This window comes from Alexandromys fortis, unplaced genomic scaffold (genome assembly GCF_014885135.2).
Source record: "Alexandromys fortis isolate MF-2015 unplaced genomic scaffold, M_Fortis_MF-2015_v1.1 scaffold_158, whole genome shotgun sequence".
Classification (NCBI taxonomy): Eukaryota; Metazoa; Chordata; class Mammalia; order Rodentia; family Cricetidae; genus Alexandromys; species Alexandromys fortis.
Genome location: NW_026068039.1, coordinates 848639 through 869477, shown reverse-complemented (window position 1 = coordinate 869477; position 20839 = coordinate 848639). Strand labels below are relative to the sequence as shown.

At 48.2% G+C, this 20839-nt stretch overlaps 1 protein-coding gene and 1 non-coding gene across 2 annotated transcripts in view; both read left to right on the top strand.

Annotated features, from left to right (window-relative positions):
• The first annotated feature begins 4295 nt into the window (after positions 1–4295).
• The window catches only part of Vax2 (ventral anterior homeobox 2), a 26393-nt gene continuing 9849 nt past the window's right edge, over positions 4296–20839 (top strand). The window contains exon 1 of the mRNA XM_050165451.1: positions 4296–4542. Coding sequence (XP_050021408.1) covers positions 4296–4542 — 247 coding nt within the window. The remainder of the gene's footprint in view (positions 4543–20839) is intronic.
• On the top strand, positions 14719–14824 carry LOC126515647 (U6 spliceosomal RNA). Its single transcript, XR_007595899.1, has one exon. It is a non-coding gene; the product is annotated as a U6 spliceosomal RNA (small nuclear RNA).

Here is a 20839-nt window from a genome sequence, read left to right as displayed (position 1 = left end):
GTCTTCAGAACCCAGGTCACAGACACACCTTCATCATCTTGTGTTGCTTAAAATGTATCAGTAGGAGTTGGAGGGGGTGGTTCAGTGGTTAAGAGCACTTTCTGCTGGTGTAGAGGACCTGGGTTCAATTTCCATCACCCACATGGCTGTTTACAACCATCCAAAGCTAGTAACTCCAGCTCCAGAGAATACAACTCCTTCCTCCGACCTCTGCAAGCACCAGGCACACACACGGTGCACAGACATACATGCACACAAAGCACTCATACATAAAACTAAATGTTTTTTTAAAGGTGTGTGTAACTACACATGACAAAGAGTGGGATGTTTGACTTTTTAAAAATGTGTTCACAAGCCTGGTTCAATTCAGCAGGAGGCCACGCACCAGAATGTGAGGCACCACGTCCCCAGCACCTCTCTGCCTCCACAGGGACCTGCCACACCTGCCCCCTTTTCTTTCAGCAGGGTTACTCTGCTCAGGTGCCACCATCTCCCTATGGGAAAGGGATTCATAGTACAGCATCCTCCGGAGGCAGCTTTGTCAGTACCGAGAATACAGTACCAAGAATACAGATGGGAGGCTGAAAAGGGAAATGAGCAGGGTAGACCCTTTTTGTGAGCTCTGCTTGTTCTCTGAGCTAGGACTGGGTCTACAAACAATTTTCCCTGCTCACCTCAAACTCCAAGCTCCCCTAGTGACAAATCTAAGTACTGGATTGCTGGGGGACAAAGCAAAAGTTACTCAGGACCTTCCCAGGGATCTTTGGGAGGACTCCCAAACCAGGGAAGAGGCTGGCAGTAGTGAGCAGGCAAGATCATCACACAACGCTGGAGGATGGCGGAGATGGCCCACCCTGACCTCAGCAAGAAGGAAGCACAAGTAAAAACTGGACTGAGCTGGGTCTACTTCGTCGTGTCCTCCTGTCTTCCTTCACCTTCTCCGTGTCATAATTTCAGGTTTTTCACTACGTTTTCAGAGGGAAAGCTGTTAATAGAGTGCTGGCCTAGCATGCAAGAAACTCTGAGTTTAATCCCCAGCCCTGCATAACGACAGTGTGATGACATACACCTATAATTCCAGCATTTCAGTGGGGCAGAGGGATCAAAAATTGATCATAGCTACATAGCTGTGAGTTTGTGGCCAGGTTGTGCTACTTGAGACCCCTAAAAGTAGAGTGGAGAAGAGGGGAAGGTGGAAGAAATAGAGTGAGTGGGGAGGAAAGGAGGAGGAAGAGAGATTCTCAGGGTTGTGGCCAGGTAGAGAAGTGAGTGAGTCAGCAGGTAGCCGCTGATGACCACGAGAGTACAGTAAAGTCCAGGCCTCCTGACTCCCTAACTTGTGTGAGGAAAAACCTTCAACCTCCTGAATCCTCATCAGGTAGAACTCAGGTACACCATGAGGCTAGCCTCGGGAGCAGAAGGGATCCCGAGAGCCTTCTCTCTATACTTCCTCCCTTCCCAGGACACGTTCAGACACACAGGAGAGCCAACAGCATCCCATCACCAGCCATAGACTGTGTCACTCACTGGCCAAGTGACTGCACTAACACTAGTGCATCCAAACTTCCTTTCTTAGAAAGACTAAAGAATGGAGCTGAAGAGATGGCTCGGCAGTTAAGAGCACTGACTGCTCTTCCAGATGACCTGGGCTCAATTCCCAGCACCCACATGGCAGCTCACAACTGTCTATAACTCCAGTTCCAGGGGATCTGACACCTTCACAACAATGCACATAAAATAAAAAAAAGTTGAATAAACTATAAGAAATATTTTTTTTAAAAAAAAAAAGAAAGAATGTAGTCTCCCTGAGTGGAAGAACGCACTGGCAAGAGACCAGTGGCACTGAAGGACCTGAGCGCTCACAGGTCACCAGGGGACCCAGAACTGCCCAAACCTTCAGACCCTGGCTCTCTGCAAAACTCTCCAGGAAGAATGGCCCAGCTCACCAGGGGACTGGCCCTAGAAGAGGCTCATGGGATAATACTGACTTCCTCCCAGTAGTGAAATGAAGGCTTTAAAATCGTGAAAAGAAACACAGCTTGTTGGAAGGGTCCAGAAGGTACCGCTCCAGTTCTCTCGGCATAGGAGGCAGGGGAAGACGCCTGGGCAGAGAGTGTGAGGTCTGGCTGCCACTAACTTGTTCTTCTGTTTGCGTTTTTTTTTTTTTCCCACACTAGCTGTAAGATGTAATTTTAAAAATTGAGAGTACCAGAGATGAGATAAATGCAGATGGAGCAGGTAAGGTGACCAGTGTTGGGAACACACTCCTTGTGGGGGTCACACTCCCTGTGGGGGCACACTCCCTGTGGGGGGCACACTCCCTGTGGGGGGCACACTCCCTGTGGGGGCTGGTGAGAAGTCCTACAGCTCTCCAGAGGCCAAGCTGCAGTGAACCAGTGCAGGGCTGGCCACATCGCCCTAATCTCAGCTGAGACACAGAGCCCGCCAGCTTTAACTATTCAAAGCACTGGTGTTCCTTTTTCTCTTCTTCCCCCCCCCCCATCACCCTGTGAACTCCAGGCACCTACAGTGTGACACACCGCTCCCCCTGTGCAGGCTGTATCACATGCCTCGGGAGCCATTCCTCCTCAATAGTCCTTGGCTTAGATGTTCTGTTCTTCTTCCCTCTCCCACTCTCCCAGTCTTCTCTCTCCCCTTCCTTTCTTTCCTAGTATGGACCAGCTGGCATTCTCTCTTTACCCCTTTTCTTTCCTTTTCCAATACTTTACAAGACTCGGTGAGAGTCACTCTGTCACTGGTGTGTCTCTGACAACCTCCCCTTTGGCTAAGGACACCCGGGACTGAACAATACACACAACCATTTTCACACACACAAAACATAGGCCAAGGCCTTGACCGACTCCCCACGCTTACATACTTGTTCACCGGGGCCATGGGGATACTCGTCCCTGCCTGGCAGTCACACACACCCTCAACCAGATCTTGGGGCCTCCTGAAGTATCTTGGCTTGAACCCACACCAAGCATTTGGCACACCTCTAGTACCTGTTTTATCATCCCACCTCTGCGGGTAGATGAGGGGAAGGGACCGTGGCGGGGGTCCCCTAGCCTTTAGGGAAGGAGTTACGGACCTTAGTCACACATACACCTTCTCTCTCTTTAAACCTGAGCCAAATAAAATGAAACTGGTCCCCATACCTCCTGACGCTGTCTATAGAGTAGCTGGACTCTACTATATATACTATAGAGTAGCAGAAAGTGTAGCCAAAGGGGCGCCTGAAAGCGCCAGGCTCACACCCAAATCTCTGCTCACATTCTGGTTCTCATAGCCTGAGACAGTGCCGGGTAAGGGACTACTCCAAGATAGAAAGAAAGTTCGCGGTGTGTGTGGGGGGAGGGGCGCGGAATTCGGAACTCTGTCTTATTCTCTAAATGTCAGTCCGGGAGGAACGACCTCAGAGCTGACGAAGAGCCTGGCGTTCGCTCCTGGCCGTAGGACCTGGTTGTCCTGCCTGTCCGGCTCGGCACTTCCCTTTGGCTAGAGGGAGTGCATCGACCTCCAGAGCTTGTCTGGCCAAACTTGTGGGAGTTCCACATGAGGTGGCGATCTGTGCGCCTGAATCTGTGGGAGAGGAAAGGGGGGAAGGGAAAGGGCGCTCTGAGCCCTAGGCCTGCACCCCACTCTCCACTTCCACCCCCAAAGCACCACGTGCCTGCCGGAGCCCAGCAAACCTCCTCTTTTCTGCAGGGTCGCGCCTGCGTCGCTTTCCGCGCACACTGGGTAATCCATCTAGCGAAGTCAGCCTGAACGCTGCGTGCATTTCCCTGTGGATACAGGGGACAGTGAGGAAAGGCGTCTAGAAGGACCTGTGGGGAGTAATAAAGATTAGGAGCGGGTATGAGGCCGTCTTCTGTACAGTCGGAGGGTCCGGATTCCCACGTCCAGGCTCTAATACTCCTCTGGATAATAGAATAAAAGAGAGAACAACAACAACAAAAAAAAAACAACGCCCCACACGCGGAGGTGAGAGGACACCGGCCCCTCCCCTTCTCCCCTCTCTTCTTTCTCTCCAGTTCATCCTCCTCTTCTCTCCCTCCCCTTTTCCCTCTTCACCCCCTCCCTCCCCCCCCCCCATCCCCAATCTCCCGCTGCGCTGCGCTTCGCAGAGCCAGCCGGAGTCCCAGAACCCTAGCTCGCACCCAATCGCCGACGGGGGGCGGGGCCCTGAGAGGGGCGGGATCGAAGAAGGAAGGGGCGGGGCGGGGCGGGGAAGGACCTGCTACCCTGAGCTTTGACTAGCAACTGCGGCGGCCCAGACAGCAGTGGTGGCGGGCATGGGCGATGGGGGCGCGGAGAGTGACCGCGGCCCCAAGCACCGGGAGGAGCATGGTGGCCGGAGCGGGCGCCACGGAGACCACGGCGGAGCGGAAGATTTGCGTGCTGACACGAGTAGTGGGAGTCCGAGAGAGGTTGCCGCGACCTCGGTCTCCAGCCCCGCGGGCTCCAGGGAGAGCGGCGGAGATAGCGAGGGACAGCCCGCGCTCGGTGAGACGGACCACTGCCGCCGCATCCTGGTACGAGGTAAGGGGACAGCCGCGGCTCTAGTTCCTTGGGCTACCATGCTGTCCTTCTTGGGCATTCTGACCTTTCTACCGCGTCCATCACTCAGTTCATATACTGGTTCATTCATTCGGCAGTACACCCAGCAAATATTCCGAGTGCCTATTGTGTGCGGGACACTGAGCTGAACGCAGGGGACAAAGCAGGGACTGGAAGTAGTCCTTGTTTCTCCGCCTAGCAGTTCGTCCTCCTGGGCTGGTCCTCTCTCTCTAGGCCCATCTAGGCGGGTTGCTGTAGTAAGGGATGCTAATCAATTAGGGAAGCAAGACACCGAGAGCCAGGGCCCTCACACAGCGGTTCTCAGAGCAAGGGTGTTGAAAGTGTCACACGCGCTCTGCAGGGACAGGATTGGGAGGAACCCGAGTGGGCAGCTGCTGAAGAAGGCCGGGCCCTGCAGGCAGGCGGAGTGCTTCCTCGCCTTAGCCCAGCCATGTTTCCCAGCACTGGGCCTTGCGTGGGGTAGTGCCCAGGGAAGGCTCGGTGGGCCGAGGAAGGCTGGCCCGACACGGCTGCTCTGCCCCAGTTCCCACTAGCTTGGACCGACTCCGGGCTCCCCATCCGCCTAGACTGGCTGACGCTTTCTTCCTCAGCTCCGCTTGCCGTCGCTGCGGTTCCCAATCCTTTCCCAGCGGGGAACTACTCTTCAGCACTGTCCTACCACTGCCCATCCAGACTCAGGCCCCCAGTGTCAACCTCCTGGGTCTGGGTCTCTCCAAGGTAGAAAGAATTCCTTCTATTTTTGGGTCCTGCCCTCACCTGGGCCTTGGGCCTGTTGTTCTCCGCCATCCTGGTATTTCTGATTCGCTCGCTCACTTGGCTTCTCCTAGCTGTCCTTTCAGAGCCATCCTGTGTGCTCATCCTGGAACCCGCAGGCCTCAGGAGGCCACCAGCCCTAGCCAATTTCCTCTCTTCTGCCTAGGAGAAGCTAGGTTTCTCTCTCTTGGAGCCAGTGGAGTATAGCTTCCTTTAATCTTTGTGTGGCCCTGGACCTCTGAGAGACAGCTAGGGCAGGACACAGGGACAGCCTGCCTGAAGGCATAAAGACGCCTTATGAAGGCGTAGGAAGCTGTCTTGAATTCGGGGGAAGGGAAGGAGCATAAAGAACGCTCCTGGGAATAGGTGTGGTCACTAGAAGATTGGGTGGCCACTGCCACTCTAGGGACCCACACAGAATTAAGGTGTGAGGACTTGTTGGTCACTTGGAGTTAAATTAGAATTCTGTTCTGCAGCCTGAGAGGTTCTGAGTGCAAGTGAACCACCAGTTGAGTTTCACTGAGGAAATCTGCAAGGCTTCCTTCCAGAGATGAAGGCACAGTCTAGTTCCCAGCTCCTTGTCAGGAGCATCATGCCACCTAAGAACAAATGTGTCCTTCCTGTCAGGATGACTGAGTTTGGAGCCCAAAGATTACCCATCTCCCACGAATCTTTATGTAGAACAAATAAATCTTTTTCATGGGCATCAATGGGATTGTCTCTGGGGCAGACTCTTAAAGGGGGAAGTAAAAAGTGGTCCTCTCTCTTCTGGGATAGAACCACTTAAGTCATAGAACCACCATACATCTTCAGGGATACTCTTCTGTAGTGTACTCCCACAAGGCCGTTCTCTTATATTTGTAAAGTATAATGGAAATATTAACTATGAAGTGCAGTTATCCACCTGCCTGCAACGGAAGGCAAATGCAGCCCTCACAAATCCCCCTGCCCTCCCCCATTTAATGACAAGGATGTTATTACAAGCCTGCAATACCCCGATGTCGTTTACTGCTAATCCCTCTGAGGCAGAATCACTGGTGTCTGGCACTGCTCAATTACTTGAAGCCCCACCACAGCTAAGGGTGGAGGCTTCCAAAAGTGAAACCAGCCCAACACTGGGGCAGGGAAGCCTTCATTGTCCAAAATAAACAGCCCTTGCATACGTCCTAAGCACATTTTACCCTGGTCCCCTGATCCTCTGAAGACATATTTTCCTCATATCTTCCAAGGCAGCCATTAAAAGGTGCAAGGGAGAGGATCTTTGCCCTGGCCACTGGGAGGGGAGGGAGGGTAGAGAGAGATTCCACTCTCTCCACTTCTTTCCACCCTCCCTCCCACCCCTGGTTGTGGGATTGATTGAGAAAGATCTTTAGCCCTGGAAAGTCCAAGGACAGCTGGGGCCAGAGGTGAGCAGTATTGGTGTCTCATCTCTGGCCTTCCTGCCCTCCAGCCTTGGTGATTTCATCTCAAGGGAGCTTGCTAGGGATCCAGGGTGCTGCCAGGACCACAGAAAGCTCTCTGCAGGATCTCCATAGATACTGCTGAAGGAAGGAGTGGGTAGCCCTAGGGTGTCGGATGGCTGGGGCAGTGTGGTTTGGTAGTCAAGCCCCTGTTTACTACTGCCCCCCTACACACACACACACACACACACACACGCACGCACGCACGCACGCACGCACGCGCCATGGACCCAGACACTGGGACTGAGCTCCTGCGGAAAGCCAGCAGCTTAGAGGTAAAGAACAACTGATAAAGGAGAATCAGACCATCTTGAAGAAAAGGGGCGGGGGGGGGTGTCTCCTCTGTCCCCTAGGTAACCCTACTTGGCCAATGTCTCGGACTTCCTCTGAGAATGCAAAGTTGGGAGCCCAGGAGGCCCCTGTTCTGCTCACCAGCCTTCAAAATGGAGGCTTTCTCTCCAGCGGTTGGCATAAGCACTGTGCACAAAGAAGACAGACCAGACAAGGACACACCACAGACTTCCACACACCGTGAGGCTTCCTCCAGGACTCCACAGTCTCTAAGGCCCCTAGACATCCGTTGTGCAGGGCCTTTGGCCAAGGAGGGGTAGGGTGGAAGGAACCTTTTGTTTTATCTTGGAAGGGGCTCTTCAGTGGGGGCAGGCGAGGAATGGGGCCTTCAAGCTCTAACCTCACCCTGCAGTTGCCCAACCCTGTGCTGACTCTTTCAATGGAGAGGGGTTGGGACAGGCAGAAGAGAGACAGTGTGATTCACAGATCCCTGCAATTGATAAATAAGCCTGATGCCTCCTTTGGCTCAGCCCGGTGGTGCCTTCCAGACAAGAATGCTCCTCAGTTTTATGGTCAGTGCCAGGAGGCACCAATAATCTTCTCGGTCAAAAGTGCCCCTTGGAGCCTGCTGCCTCCTCTGCAGGTCTCCAAACGCCAGCCTCATCGGATGCACTTCCGCCTTTGCAAGAACCATTCCGAAAATGAAAAATTCTTCAGAGGAGTGATGCACTGGCTAGCTGTCCACCCAGCTAAAACGCCCTGGAGAAGAAACTGGACAGATGCACCCGGTGCTTGGGGACCCAAGAACACTGGGTCTTTGACTTGAAATGACTTGAAACAACTTGAGCCTGATCTGGCCCTTCAAAACTCGCAGCCAGCCCGGTGGGAGCACCCAGCACTTACACCCAGCCCAACGGTTGTGTGGGACTGGCCTGTCTTCTACAGCTGCACCGGAAAAGCGGCGCAAAGGACAGTGGCTTCAACAGCTGACTGTCTCTTCCTCCACGGAAAGCTAGGCTCGATTTCCACGGGCCCCTGAGCCTGGGGAGACCTCCAGGCTGCAGGACTGGCCTTGCTGGGCAAGCGCTGTGCTTCAAAGCCAGGGCCTCATTGAATTACAGAGAGCTGGGCAAAGCCCCAGTCTTGGGCCTGGGGGAGGGGGTCCCCATATCTCAGTCTGTGGATACCTTCGGAAACCTGGTCCTGCACACGCCCGCCCGCCCGCCCGCCCGAAGCAGATGTTGAGAGCTCTTGAAGACTCGTTCAGAAAACCGCATTTTGGAATTTCGAAAGATTTTTGTTTGTTTGTGCTTTTTTTTTAAATTTTAGTGTTTGCCGAGTGTACTTTAATTTTTCCCCTTTGTTTCATTTGTTGTCAGCAGAAGAACCGCATTCTCGCCGCTGATCTGTGCGCCGGTCATTTAGTTCTGTATTTTCACCTCTGTGTACTAACACGCTCCCCACAGGAAGCCGAAGCAGGCCGCAGAACGTGGCCTTGCGGCTGCTCTTCCGACCAAACCTCGTTTTCAGAGAAGATCGGGACGAGTTACAGGGCTCTGCACAGTCACAGGGAATCCCCACATCCACAGGACCCAACGAGGGGTCGCTGGGAACAAATCCTTGGAAAGCTGGTGCTGGAAGTGTGGATCGCCGGGGCCGGGGGAAGTCCGTGTCGCGTCGCAGGGCGGCCTCCGCTCCAAACCCTCCTTCAGGCTGCCTGCGCCACCCTCTAGAAAGGGCGTCTGTGCTTCACGGAGGCCTTGACGCCATTGCTCAGCTGCCTCTGCCTTCTGTTTCTCTCCGGATTGGACACATCTCTTCCATTTCATTTTAATCGGGGGCGACAGGGGGAGCCTATGAGGTTTTTTGCCTTCCCTTTCCTGTTCATATGAGAGAAACTGGCCTGGTTCTCCGGGGACGCGGCGGCTATGAAAGCCCCCGTTCTGCACCGCAGGTAGAGCCGGTCTGAGAAAAGGCGCAAAGGGCAGCAAGCCCTCCCGCGGAGAGCCAGGGTAGCCTAGGAGCCCGGCGGGGCGGCGTGTCCTTCGGAAGGGAAGGGCACTTAGGGCTCTACCACCACCTGCAGACGCCGGGATTTTCCAGCGGCCTAGACGCTGCGGAGAAGGCGCAGCGACCGGTGGGGATCTGGTCTCGAAAGCCAAGGGCGGATGAAATTAAGTAGGTACAGGTTTCGTTGTTGTGACCTGAAGCAGGGTGTCAGCCTGCAGAGGCGGCGCCCTCTCTAACCGTTTGCTCTCAGAGCTGTGCCTTCCTTTCTTCTCGACTTAGTTCACATTCACCAACGTGCACTCCTGTGTACCTGAATGAGTAAAGTCTGGGTGCTTCTCAACCTGGGGATTTGCTGTGGAGACTCGAGGCTGCCAAACAGCCCCCGGCACTGTGGCGGAAAGGGAGGTGTCAGGAGAGCGGGCAGTCGGAATCCCCATTCTCTCTGTGCCCCTGGGAGGTGGGCACCGTGCCTGCCCAGCCCACGTCATTTTCCTTTCTCAGCACACAGTAGGCACCCAAATATTTGCCAAATAAATGAAAGAAGACCATTTGTTGCTGTGACCTATTTCCTAAGCATGAGGCGGCTATTGACCACTCCCCAATGAATGTGCTGGAATTCCTATTTTAGCAGTGCACATTCGTTTGGACAGGAGGGGCATTCAACGTAAATGCTAAGGTGTGAGGTCGACGGAACCTTATTTTTAAAATTCCTAACTTTGGGAATCGCTAAAAAAAAAAAAACTAAAATCGAACAACCTTAATTTCTTTTCGTGTGTGTGTGTGTGTGTGTGTGTGTGTGTGTGTGTTCTGATCATATGTCTGGGAAGGCATTGTGGAATCTCTTACAAGGTCGTTGGATTTGCAGGGCCGCAGTGGAAGCGCCAGTAAGGTTCCAGCAGAACTAGCCTAAACGGATTGTCTAGAGTGGTAGCCAAGAATTTGTAATGGGTGCAGAGACTGGAAGATGGCCTCAGCTTCAAGGTTAGCCTCCTCAAAAACCAAAAGTAAAACAAAAAAAGAAAACAAACCAAAACAACAACAAAAATATCTAACAACGAATTAGCTAAAACCACTAGATAATTCTGCACCCCCGCCAACCCGCTGCGCAGCTTAGAAAAATAGAGCTGTTCTTTCTTTTGCTGAAGGTTTGACCTCCCCGACTCTGACTTTTGCCTGGTGCTCTTGCGGGCTTGCGGGGAGGATCCCACACCCTCAAGGTACAGCTTAGGCTGGCCACACTCATCCACATCGACTAGCCCACGGAGGGCTTTAATTCCAGAATACAAGCTCCACAGGAAAACAGAAGCAGGGGCAGCTATGGCTGCCAGAAGCTGCATCCCATCCTCCCCGCCATGCTCGTCCAGGTGATTTCCTTATGCTATTTTGAAATTTACTTTTAAAAACTCTTAAACTGCTGTCCCACCAGTTCAGTGTCCTTGATGGTGCAGGAAGCTAATCACGTTGCCCGGGGAAGGACCTACACTTGGTCTAGTTTAGTACAAATACCGTGATATGAACTCCCAAGGCCCCAGGCTTTGTGCAGATTTTTGTTATGTTTCAGTGAAATAAATTCCTAGCAGCAGAACTGCTGTTTTGAAGGAAATTTCGCTCAATTGTCAAGTAGGGAAATCACCAAAATGGCCATAATACCATTATTATTATTGTTATTGTTATTATTATTATTATGTGTGTGTGTTCACTCATGTATGGAGGTCAGAGGACAATTTCAGGAGTTGGTTCGGTTCTTCCTACCATCTGGGTCCTGGGGAAGGAACTCAGGCTGTCTCTCCCTGGATCTGCTGAACCTTCTCTCCAGTCCCTAGTCTCCCCCTCCCCCTTTTAAAGTCTAAGGCAAAAAAACTCTTCCACTCTTTTTGGCCATTTGCATGTTTTTGCACATTTGTACAGCTATGTTTATTTTCCTTCCACTGCATTTCACTGTAAAGAACCCTTACTTATATTTAACAAATATTTGGTGTTTCTTTGTATGGCTCTTTGCCACATGGCCGGTGCCTGATGGGTGGACATTTTTCTATTGCTATTGCACACATACTGCAGTAAACAAACTTGGGGGTTTTTGTTGGTTGGTTGGTTATTTTCATTTGGTGGATATATCTGTGATGGAGCTCCTCAAAGTGGGTTACTGGGTCAAAGGGTGTCTTTGTTTAATTGTCCTTGGAGGTGGCGATTTACATGCTACCAGGAATGCTGGGCAGTTACTTTTCCCAACCTTCTCCGAGCCTCAGGTGCTGGGCAAGCCTCCCCTCTACCTTTGAACTGTTTACCTAACCCCGTCTCTAGACCTATTTTTTATGTTTGTTTGTTTGTTTGATTAATTGATTGATTCAGAAGGTTGCTTGTTGTTAAATATTTTACAGTATGTGTGTGTAGGGGGGGTGTTGTGTATACACAAGGCCAAAAGAGGTAATTGGATCCCCTGGAGCAGGAGCTACAGACAGTTGTGAGCTGGATCATGCTCTGGTCCTTTGAAAGAGCAATATGCTTTTTCTACAAGAGAACAGTATGCACTCTTAACTGTTAAGCCATATCTCCAGCCTCTTTTTTTTAAAAAAAAAAAAACCATTTTCATTTATTTATTGTGTGTGTGAGTGTGAGTGCTTGGCGGTCAGAGGACCGCGGTGTGTGGAAGCAGGGGATGGAACTCTGGTCCTCCAGCTTGGCAGTGTAGCACTTTGACCAGCTGAGCCATCTGGCGGGCCCCTGGGTTTGGTGTTTTGAGACAGTGTGTACATATAGTCCAGGCTGGGTTAGAACTCACTATGAAGCCAAAGTTGATCTTGAACTCTGGAATCTTTGCCTCCACTTCCCCGTTGTGTGTGAGAGCCACCACACCTGGCCTGTTTCCATATTGATGGATATTGTCAAATTTGCCTGCAGAAGAGGTCTAGTAATTCACACTGCCTTGCCTCATCCTTAGACCCTGTGGGCCATTTAGACACGGTCAGTGTCACTGGAGAGCTGGCATCTAACTTCATGGCTTGGTTAGTGAAGCTGAATGTCTTCCCACACCCCGGAGCCCAGGAGCATCTCCTCTGCAGCCAATTGCAGGCTCTTCCTTTTGATCATATTTTTAAATACTCCTCATCAGCCCATAGAAATTCTGTATATAGCCCCCCATTGCTCTCAGTTTTATTGTGGTTGGTCTAGTTTATAGCTCGATTTTCAATTTTATGATGGCCTTTGTTTTCTTTGGTGTAAGATGTCTTTTTAATCATATAGTCCATCAAGCTAGTTTGCCTTGATATAGATAGATGGATAGGTAGATAGATAGGTAGATAGATAGATAGATAGATAGATAGATAGATAGATAGATAGATGATAGATAAATAGATAGATAGATAGATAGATAGATAGATGATAGATAGAGAGATAGATAGATAGATAGATAGATAGATAGATGTATGCCTACTCCAAGGATGTTCCGAGTAATTGAAGCATACAAGAATGCAAATTACGTATTACAAAATCAGGTAGTGTTTTCAGAAACCCCTTTTCTAATTTAGCAAATGTTATGTGGAAAAATATCTAGAATTCTTTCATTCTTTTTTGAATAAACTTCACAGTGTGCGGTTGTGTAGCTAACATGTTATTTATTTAACTAATTTTCTACTGATGGGTATTCAGGTTGGTTCTTTGACACAATTCTAAACTCGTGTGTGTGTGTGTGTGTGTGTGTGTGTGTGTGTGTGTGCACCCATGCTTGGGTTTTATTCATGGGAATGTGAGTGTGCACGCCCTAAGCACCCAGTACAGTGCATGCAGAGGTCAGAGCAGGACAAGGCATGTTGTCCTCTATCCCTTACTGCCAATTGCCTTGAGAGAGGCTCTCTCACTGAACTGGCAGCTCCTCATTTTGCCATTTCTACCAGGCTGACTGACTGATGAGTTCAGATCCACGTGGTGTCCCTGCCCTCAAGTGCTGGGGTTTCAGGCACACACCCTGGCTTTCTTTGTGGGTTCTGGGGGTTCAAACTTAGGAGCCTGGGCTTGCAGAGCAAGCTCTCTTCCCAGCGAGCCATCTCCCTAGCCCCGAGGCTGCATCTTAATTAAACAAGTAGTTTTTTCTTAATCTAATTTATGGGAAATATGGCCACAGTGCCATCGCTCTTTTATATTAAGGAATTGTTGCTTTGGTTTTTACTTTTGTTATTTTGTTTTGCTTTGTTTGAAAATGGTGTCTGACCCTGCCTTGCAGTCATTCTCCTTCCTCTGCCCCCTGAGCTGGAGTGGCAGGTGGCCCACCACACCTGCCATGGAGCCTCCTGAGCTGGAGTTGTGGGTGGCTCTCCACACTGGCATGGAGTCACTCTTTTATTGCTATGATAGTACTCTTGTTAAGTTTCTTAGAGAGTCTCTTTGTGGATGAAATAACACGATGTTTTGCTAAAAAGTGCGGCCATACCAAAGAAATAGCACTGTTTCCGAGATGATAATGGGAACACCAGGAGGCAGTGAGCATCCATATGGCATTCTCTTTCATTTTGTATGTGTTTGAAAAGTATCATAACAAAATATCTACAATAATTGAAATTGTTTCACATATACACGGTATGGTTACGATTACAAGATAAATTCGTAGAAGTAAAAATTTAAAAACATGCCAGATGGTGATGGTACATACTTTTAATCCCAGCTCTTGGGAGGCAGAAGCAGACAGATCTCTGTGAGTCTGAGGCCAGACTGGTCTACCGAGTGAGGTCCAGGATAGCCAGGACTACAGAGAGGAACTCAAAAAAANAAAAAAAAAAAAAAAAAAAAAAAAAAAAAAAAAAAAAAAAAAAAAAAAAAAAAAAAAAAAAGAAAAGAAAAAGAAAAAAGAAAAAATTTAAATGCAACAAAGCCATTATAGGTATTTATATATTTCATATCAAACATGCCAGCTCACATCCCCAGTAAGCAAAAACACACGTGTAATTTCACTGCTTCCTTCCAGAAGAGGTCAGGCTTTCAGAGTAAAACCTTTTCAAGTGAAAAAAAAAAAAACCACAAACAAACCCCCAGAGTTTCCAACTGCTAGTAAGGTTAAACCTGCTAATATTTATTCTGCATTTTTATTTTATCTGCTGTATACTTGATTACTTCTGTATAATTGACTTCTCTTACCTCAAGTTTGAAAGAGATCTTTTTAAAAATTTACTATTTACTTACTGTGTGTGTATGCGTGTATTGCCTGCTTGTATGTTTGTGTGTCTTGTGTGTGCAAATGGGTGCTTGTGAGCCGCCATGTGAGTGCCGGTTGTGAAACCTGGGGCCTTTGCAGAAAAGACGTGCCCCCCCCACTGGCTGAGGAGTCGCTCCAGCCCTGCAAGGGCTACTAACACACCAAGGAAACAAACCCTTCTCTGGCTTGTGTTGCAGACATCCCTCAGGTCTTTTCTTTTTTCAGATCGTTCTGAGATTTATTTTGTTTGTGAATCGAAATTGAAACTGTCATTACATCTAATGACTGTCTCCTTTGGGCATTCTAGACTTCAGTTCCTGGTGGGAAATGGAGAGGGGGAGGGAGGGAATTAGAATGCAGAAATGCCCATTTGTGGAAGGAGGCATCCATTCTGCACAACCCCGGGCGGACACTCAAGTCACTTAGAGGAAATGGTGCTGGGTGTCGCTTCAGCAGCACACATACTAAAACTGGAAAGATACAGAGACGATTAGCATGGCCCCTGCGTGAGGGTGACACGCAACTGTGTGGAGCATTCCATATTAAAGGAATCAGAGGACGGAAAGAAAGGAAAGAAAGAGGTGCTAGGCACACTTACCCTCCTGGTGTTTTTCCTTGCCAGTAACATCAATGCTATGTAAATGTTATGTTAATGGACATTAATTCTCTGTTTTTTGTTTTGTTTTGTTTTTTGGGGTTTTTGAGACAGGGTTTCTCTTGTAGCTTTGGAGCCTGTCCTGGAAACTAGCTCCTTTAGACCAGGTTGGTCTCAAATTCACAGAGATCCACCTGCCTCTGCCTCTGCCTCCTGAGTGCTGGGAGTAGCCATGTGCTACCACTGCCCAGCTCATTTAAGAAACTCTTCACTAAACATTTTGATCTGAATTTGCTTGAATCCTTGAATAAGCACAGAAACACACATCTAAGAGTTCTGACAGGTCAGGAGGAAGGTTGGGGGACAGTGGGAGAGCACTTGTCCCATTTGCTCAAGGTGCTTGGTGCCATCCTTAGTCTGGGGGGAAAATGTTTGTTTTTAAAGCAAACTAAATACTTCAAAAAATTATACAAAGGATGCTGGGAGAAATTTTCCTTCTCTGATCAACTTTTAGTCCCCAGAGGGAACAGAAGGAAAGGCAGATTCCCCGCCAGACATACACACACACACACACACACACACATACACACACATACATACATGACTTGCTACTGTGTGGGTACATATGAGCACACAGGAGTTTACTATACAAATGCATAATACACACACATACCTACACACATACACATAGATACACACACATAAATATATACACACACATGCATACACACGCACACATACACACTCACATACATACACAACTTCACACATACTTGCTGTCTCAAGTGACAGTGTCTGGTGAATGTCGACCCAAGTTACTAGATGAAGACATTCCTCATTCTTACTAAAGGCTCCAGAGTAGCCAAAGGCTCGCTGGTTTCATCAGCCATTCTTTTTTTTTTTTTTTTTTTTTTTTTGGCAGCCATTCTATTATTAAACTTTGGACATGTTTTTTGTTTGTTTGTTTTTGTTTTTGTTTTTTAATGAAACTACATAGCAGTGGGTTTGACTTCATCAAATTCCAGTGTTTCTTTAGGACAGACAGCTCTTCAGGGGCTCTAGGAGGCCCTCATATTTATTGTCATTTGTTTGCTTACTTATGGATTGTATTGATTTTATGCTGTTGGTCTACACAGACAGTGGCTCTTCAGTACACCACCCATCCCTCTCCTTTTCCTCCTCGCCCTGACGTCCTATTTCCTCTTCTCTTTTATGCCGTGTGTGTGCGTGCACATACATGCATACATACATACATACATGATTTGCAGTGTCTCTGAGCAATTCTAGGACCCCAGAGTGTGAGAGAACACGTGTTTTTGTCCAGTTCTGCCTGATTTCATTTAACTTCAGTTAATTCAGTAGCCTTAGGTCACACCTATTTGCCAGCAAATGGCTTCTTTAATTAAAATCAAAAACAAAACAAAACAAAAAAAACCCTCCATCTTTAAAATCTCTGTGTGCACGTTGACAAGCCACAGCACTTGTATGGACGTCAGAGGACAACATTCTGTGAGTCTGCTCTGTCCTTCCACTATGTGGATCCGGGAGACAGAAACCAGGTCACCAGACTCAGTGGCAAATGCCTTAACCCCGAGCTCTCAGAAGCCCCCAGTTTAATTCTTCTTTATGGCTGAATAAAACTCCATCGCGTTACCACACTCTATTATCCACCCCTCTGTTGATGGGCACCTCCGCAGAGCCTGATCCCTGGCTGTTGTGAATGGGGCCGCAGTTGCCCCCACCCCAATACTTTTCATAGTGTGTCCATTTGTGTTTCTATAGAAGCTTCAGGGAACCTGATTACTCTGGCCCTGGCCAGCAGTTTTCCTAGTCTGAGAAATACGATGTTTCAAAAATCCCAAGGACCTCAAACTGCTCTCCTGGTCTCCTGGTCCGTCTCTGACTTACTGTCAGCCTGAGCACTTCCCATTTTACTTTATTTTTAAAGATTTGCTTATTTTTACTTAATGTGCATGAGTGTTTTGCCTGCATGTATGTCTGTGCACCACATGTGTGCGCAGCCCCATGGAGGTCAGAAGAGGGTGTCAGATAACCTGGAACAGACAGCTCTGACCCTGAGACGGTTCTGCCCGGTAAGAGCTCTTCTCTTGGTCTGTGTTCAGCTCTCACTCCCTGTAGAAGCATTTTCTCAGAAGCGCTTTCATGGTCATTGCTTTCCTCTGATGTCTTTTGTATTTTTCCTTGGTTTTTGAAACTCTGTTTTTCACATTTAGGTGTTAATTAGGTACTGCATACAGCGTCAGATAGATCGCCTTATTCCAAACAGTGAACTAATTGTCCAGGGCCAATGTCTTGAACATCCTGCCTTTCCTCCAGCTGAATTGAAATGTCACCTTTGTAGGACATTCAGGATCCCTGAGGCCGTGTGGCTCTGCCTCAAGGTGCTCCTCCCAGAGTCGATTTCTCTGTCTGGCAATGTGCGCATTGTCTCCTTTTTCTGTTTTGTTTTATATGTGTGTGCATAATACAATGATTTCTGTTTGCATTCATTTTCATGCAGATTTCACAAGTTGGTTCTTATGTCTTGCTGCACAGAACTCCATTGTGGCTATGCAACACTTTCTGTCTGTCCATCTGCTGATAGCCAGCTAGGCTGAATAGTGCGGCAATAAAATGGGATGGGCGGGGTCTCCAACATGTTCAGTTTTGCCTCTTTATTTATGGTTGTTCAAGACAGGGTTTCTCTGTAGCTTTGGAGCCTGTCCTGGAACTAGCTCTTGTAGATCAGGCTGGCCTCAAACTCACAGAGATCCTCCTGCCTCTGCCTCCTGAGTGATGGGATTAAAGGCGTGCCCAACCACCACTGCCCGGCTTGCCTCTTTTTTTTTTCCCCAAGACAGAGTTTCCCTGCGCAGCCCTGGCTGTCCTGGAACTCACCCTGCTTTTCAGGCTGGTTTCTCTTGTCTCCTGAGTGCTGGGTTTAAAGGCGCCAGCCCCTGCCCCACTACCACCGCCACCACCATCCGGTGCCTCCTTTGATAGACTTTTCCTTAACTATTTACATTTCCACAGTAAACTTGTGTGAATTTTCCATAAGGAATTTTCATAGTGGCAATATTTTTTTTCTGGATCAAGGCAGGAAGAATCTTGTCTCAATTAGAAACCAACATATTAAAGCGAGATGTGGTGGCGCGTGCCTGTAATCCCAGCACTCCAGAGGCTGAAGCAGGAAGATTGCTGGGTTCAAGACCAGTCTGGGCTACATAACACAACCTTGTCTCATAAATGAAAATGAATAACCACAAAGTCACACACAACAGCTTCTTGCAGAAAGGGCCTTCCTGGGGCGAGGTATAAAGTAAAGTCAGGGAGGGCCATCAGGGTCCTGTGGGAGAAGGGCCAGGGGCCCCTGTTTGATCTGGAGATTGAATTTGTAACTGCCAGGTTTTTTTTATTATCTTCTCTGCTCCCATTTTTACATTGTTCTGTTTAAAATTTTATTTTTCATTGTAAACAAATCAGTTTATATTTAAAAATAATTTAAGTTTATTTTTTCTCCCCTTTCTCCATACAGGATCTCTAGAAATAGAACCTTGTCTATTTTACTGGTCCCTATGTCCTCAGGGTCTAGAACAGTTTTTGGCACATTGATAAATATCTATTGAACGGTTAAATAGATATGATTCTTCTTATTTACATAGATGGAATAGTACTATACATATTATTTATTTAACAATTTTTCAATAATATTTTATGTGTATAATAGCTTTGCATGTGTGTGTGTGCCACATACATGGAGTACCCGTGTCCTGGAGCTAGAGGGACGTTCAGCAGTTAAGAACAGAAACCTGAGTTCGATTTCCAACACCCACGCTGCAACTCACAACTCTCTGTAATTCCAGTTCCTGAAGGTCTAATGCGCTCTTCTGTCTCCTCGGTCACCAGGTCCACATCTGGTACCCAAATATACAAGCAGCCAAACACTCACACACATAATAAAATAAAATAAAGCTGAAAAAGGAAGTACCATACCATATTTTTGTAATGTCTTTACCATATTAATTTTTAACCATTCTTAATTCACCATTTTATAAGCAATGACTTGCTCTGAGATTTACTTGAAACTTGATATTTATGGTGGAGGAAAGGTTTTTACTTAATTGTATTCCAAATAAATGATTTGTGGTCACTGGTATATTAATTTTGTTTATGAGCATACCCTGCCCTCATCTGGAATGTCCCTTCCAGGCTGAAGGAAGGCTCAGCAGGTAGGAGCTCTTGCCACTCTTGTAGAGGACCTAAGATCAGTTCCATTTTGAGTGGCTGACAAGCAACTGCATCTAACTCCAGCTCCAGGGGATCCAACACCCTCTTCTGGCCTCTGTGGGCACTGCACACACATGCGGGGCAGGATGGTGGTGGCTAGATAGCTCCATCTCTGTGCATCTGTGTCCGGTAGTGCACACCCTCCACCCTATTGCCTACTCGAGGAATTGCCACTGGAGCTCCGTTCCCTTTGTCACAGTCACAATCTACTTATTTACTTGGTATTTTAATACAGTGCACTTTTGACATTTATTTATTAACTGGGAGAGGCATATGTGAAGGCCAGAGGATAATTTTCAGGAATTGATTCTCTTCCACTGTGTGTGTGTGTGTGTGTGTGTGTGTGTGTGTGTGTGTGTGTTTTCCAGGAATTGAATTCTGCTCATCAGGCTTGGCAGCAAGCAGCTTTACACGCTGAGCCATCTCCACAGCTCTAAAACTCAATGCCACTTTAGCCTCATCCTGGTGTGTAAAACCGTGGTCTGTCAGTTGCTTTAGCCTCATCCTGGCCATGTAAAATCGTGGTCTATCAGTTGCTTTAGCCTCATCCTGGTGTGTAAAATCGTGGTGTATCAGTTGCTTTTCTGCTGCTGTGACAAACACCATGGCCGAGGTGACTTACGAGGTTTATTTGGGCTTATGGTTCCAGAGGGTTAGAGTTCACCACCATTCTGGCAGGGAAGCGTAGTAACAGGCAGGCATGACAGCTGGACTAGCAAACTGAGAGCTCACGTGTTGAACTACAACCACTAGGCAGAAATCATGTACTAGGAATTCTCAGTGGCTTTTGAAACCTCCAAGTCCACCCCTAGTGACATACTTCCTTCAACAAAGCCACAGCTCCTAACTTACCCAAACAGGGCCACCTACTGGGGACTGAGTATTCAAATATCTGAGTCCAATGGAGGTATTCTCATTCAAATTTTTTCTAGTAAACATTAAAATAAATTTTGAAATGGCAGGCGTTTCTCATGTGCTGTTTCAAATCATCCTACAGCCCATGGAGTACACAGAGATAGTGGGCCGTTACTATTGTTCTCTCTTGGTTGGTGAATCTGTGTGTTTGATGACAACACTGGACCCTGGGTTTGTAGTTTGTTTTTGTTGAGGTTAACTGCATATTTTGAAAGCCACAATAAGTTGTAAGATGAGAACAGGAGTATCCCGAGTAGCCACCAGCCAGCCTGGTGTCACCAAACACTTCCTTTGGCAGTCTCACTCATATCCATGGTACCTTATCAAAGCCAGAGGGCAGCCAGGAATGGGGCTGCACACATGCGATCCCAGCACTCAGGAGGCAGATCAAGGAGGGTCAAAAGCTCCAGACCAGTTCAGGCTACATAGAAAGTTCCAGGCTAACCTGGACTTAGGAATTTTTGTCTAAAAGAAATGCAGAGCCTATAATTCGGGTTCTTAGAGAAGCTAAATAAGAAGGAGAACCCAAAGAAAAACATATAGGCATCCTCCTGAATATTAACCTTCATCAGGCGATGAAAGAAGACAGAGACAGAGACCCACATTGGAGCACCGGACTGAAATCTCAAGGTCCAAATCAGGAGCAGAAGGAGAGAGAGCACAAGCAAGGAACTCAGGACCGCGAGGGGGGCACCCACACACTGAGACAATGGGGATGTCCTATCGGGAACTCACCAAGGCCAGCTGGCCTGGGTCTGAAAAAGC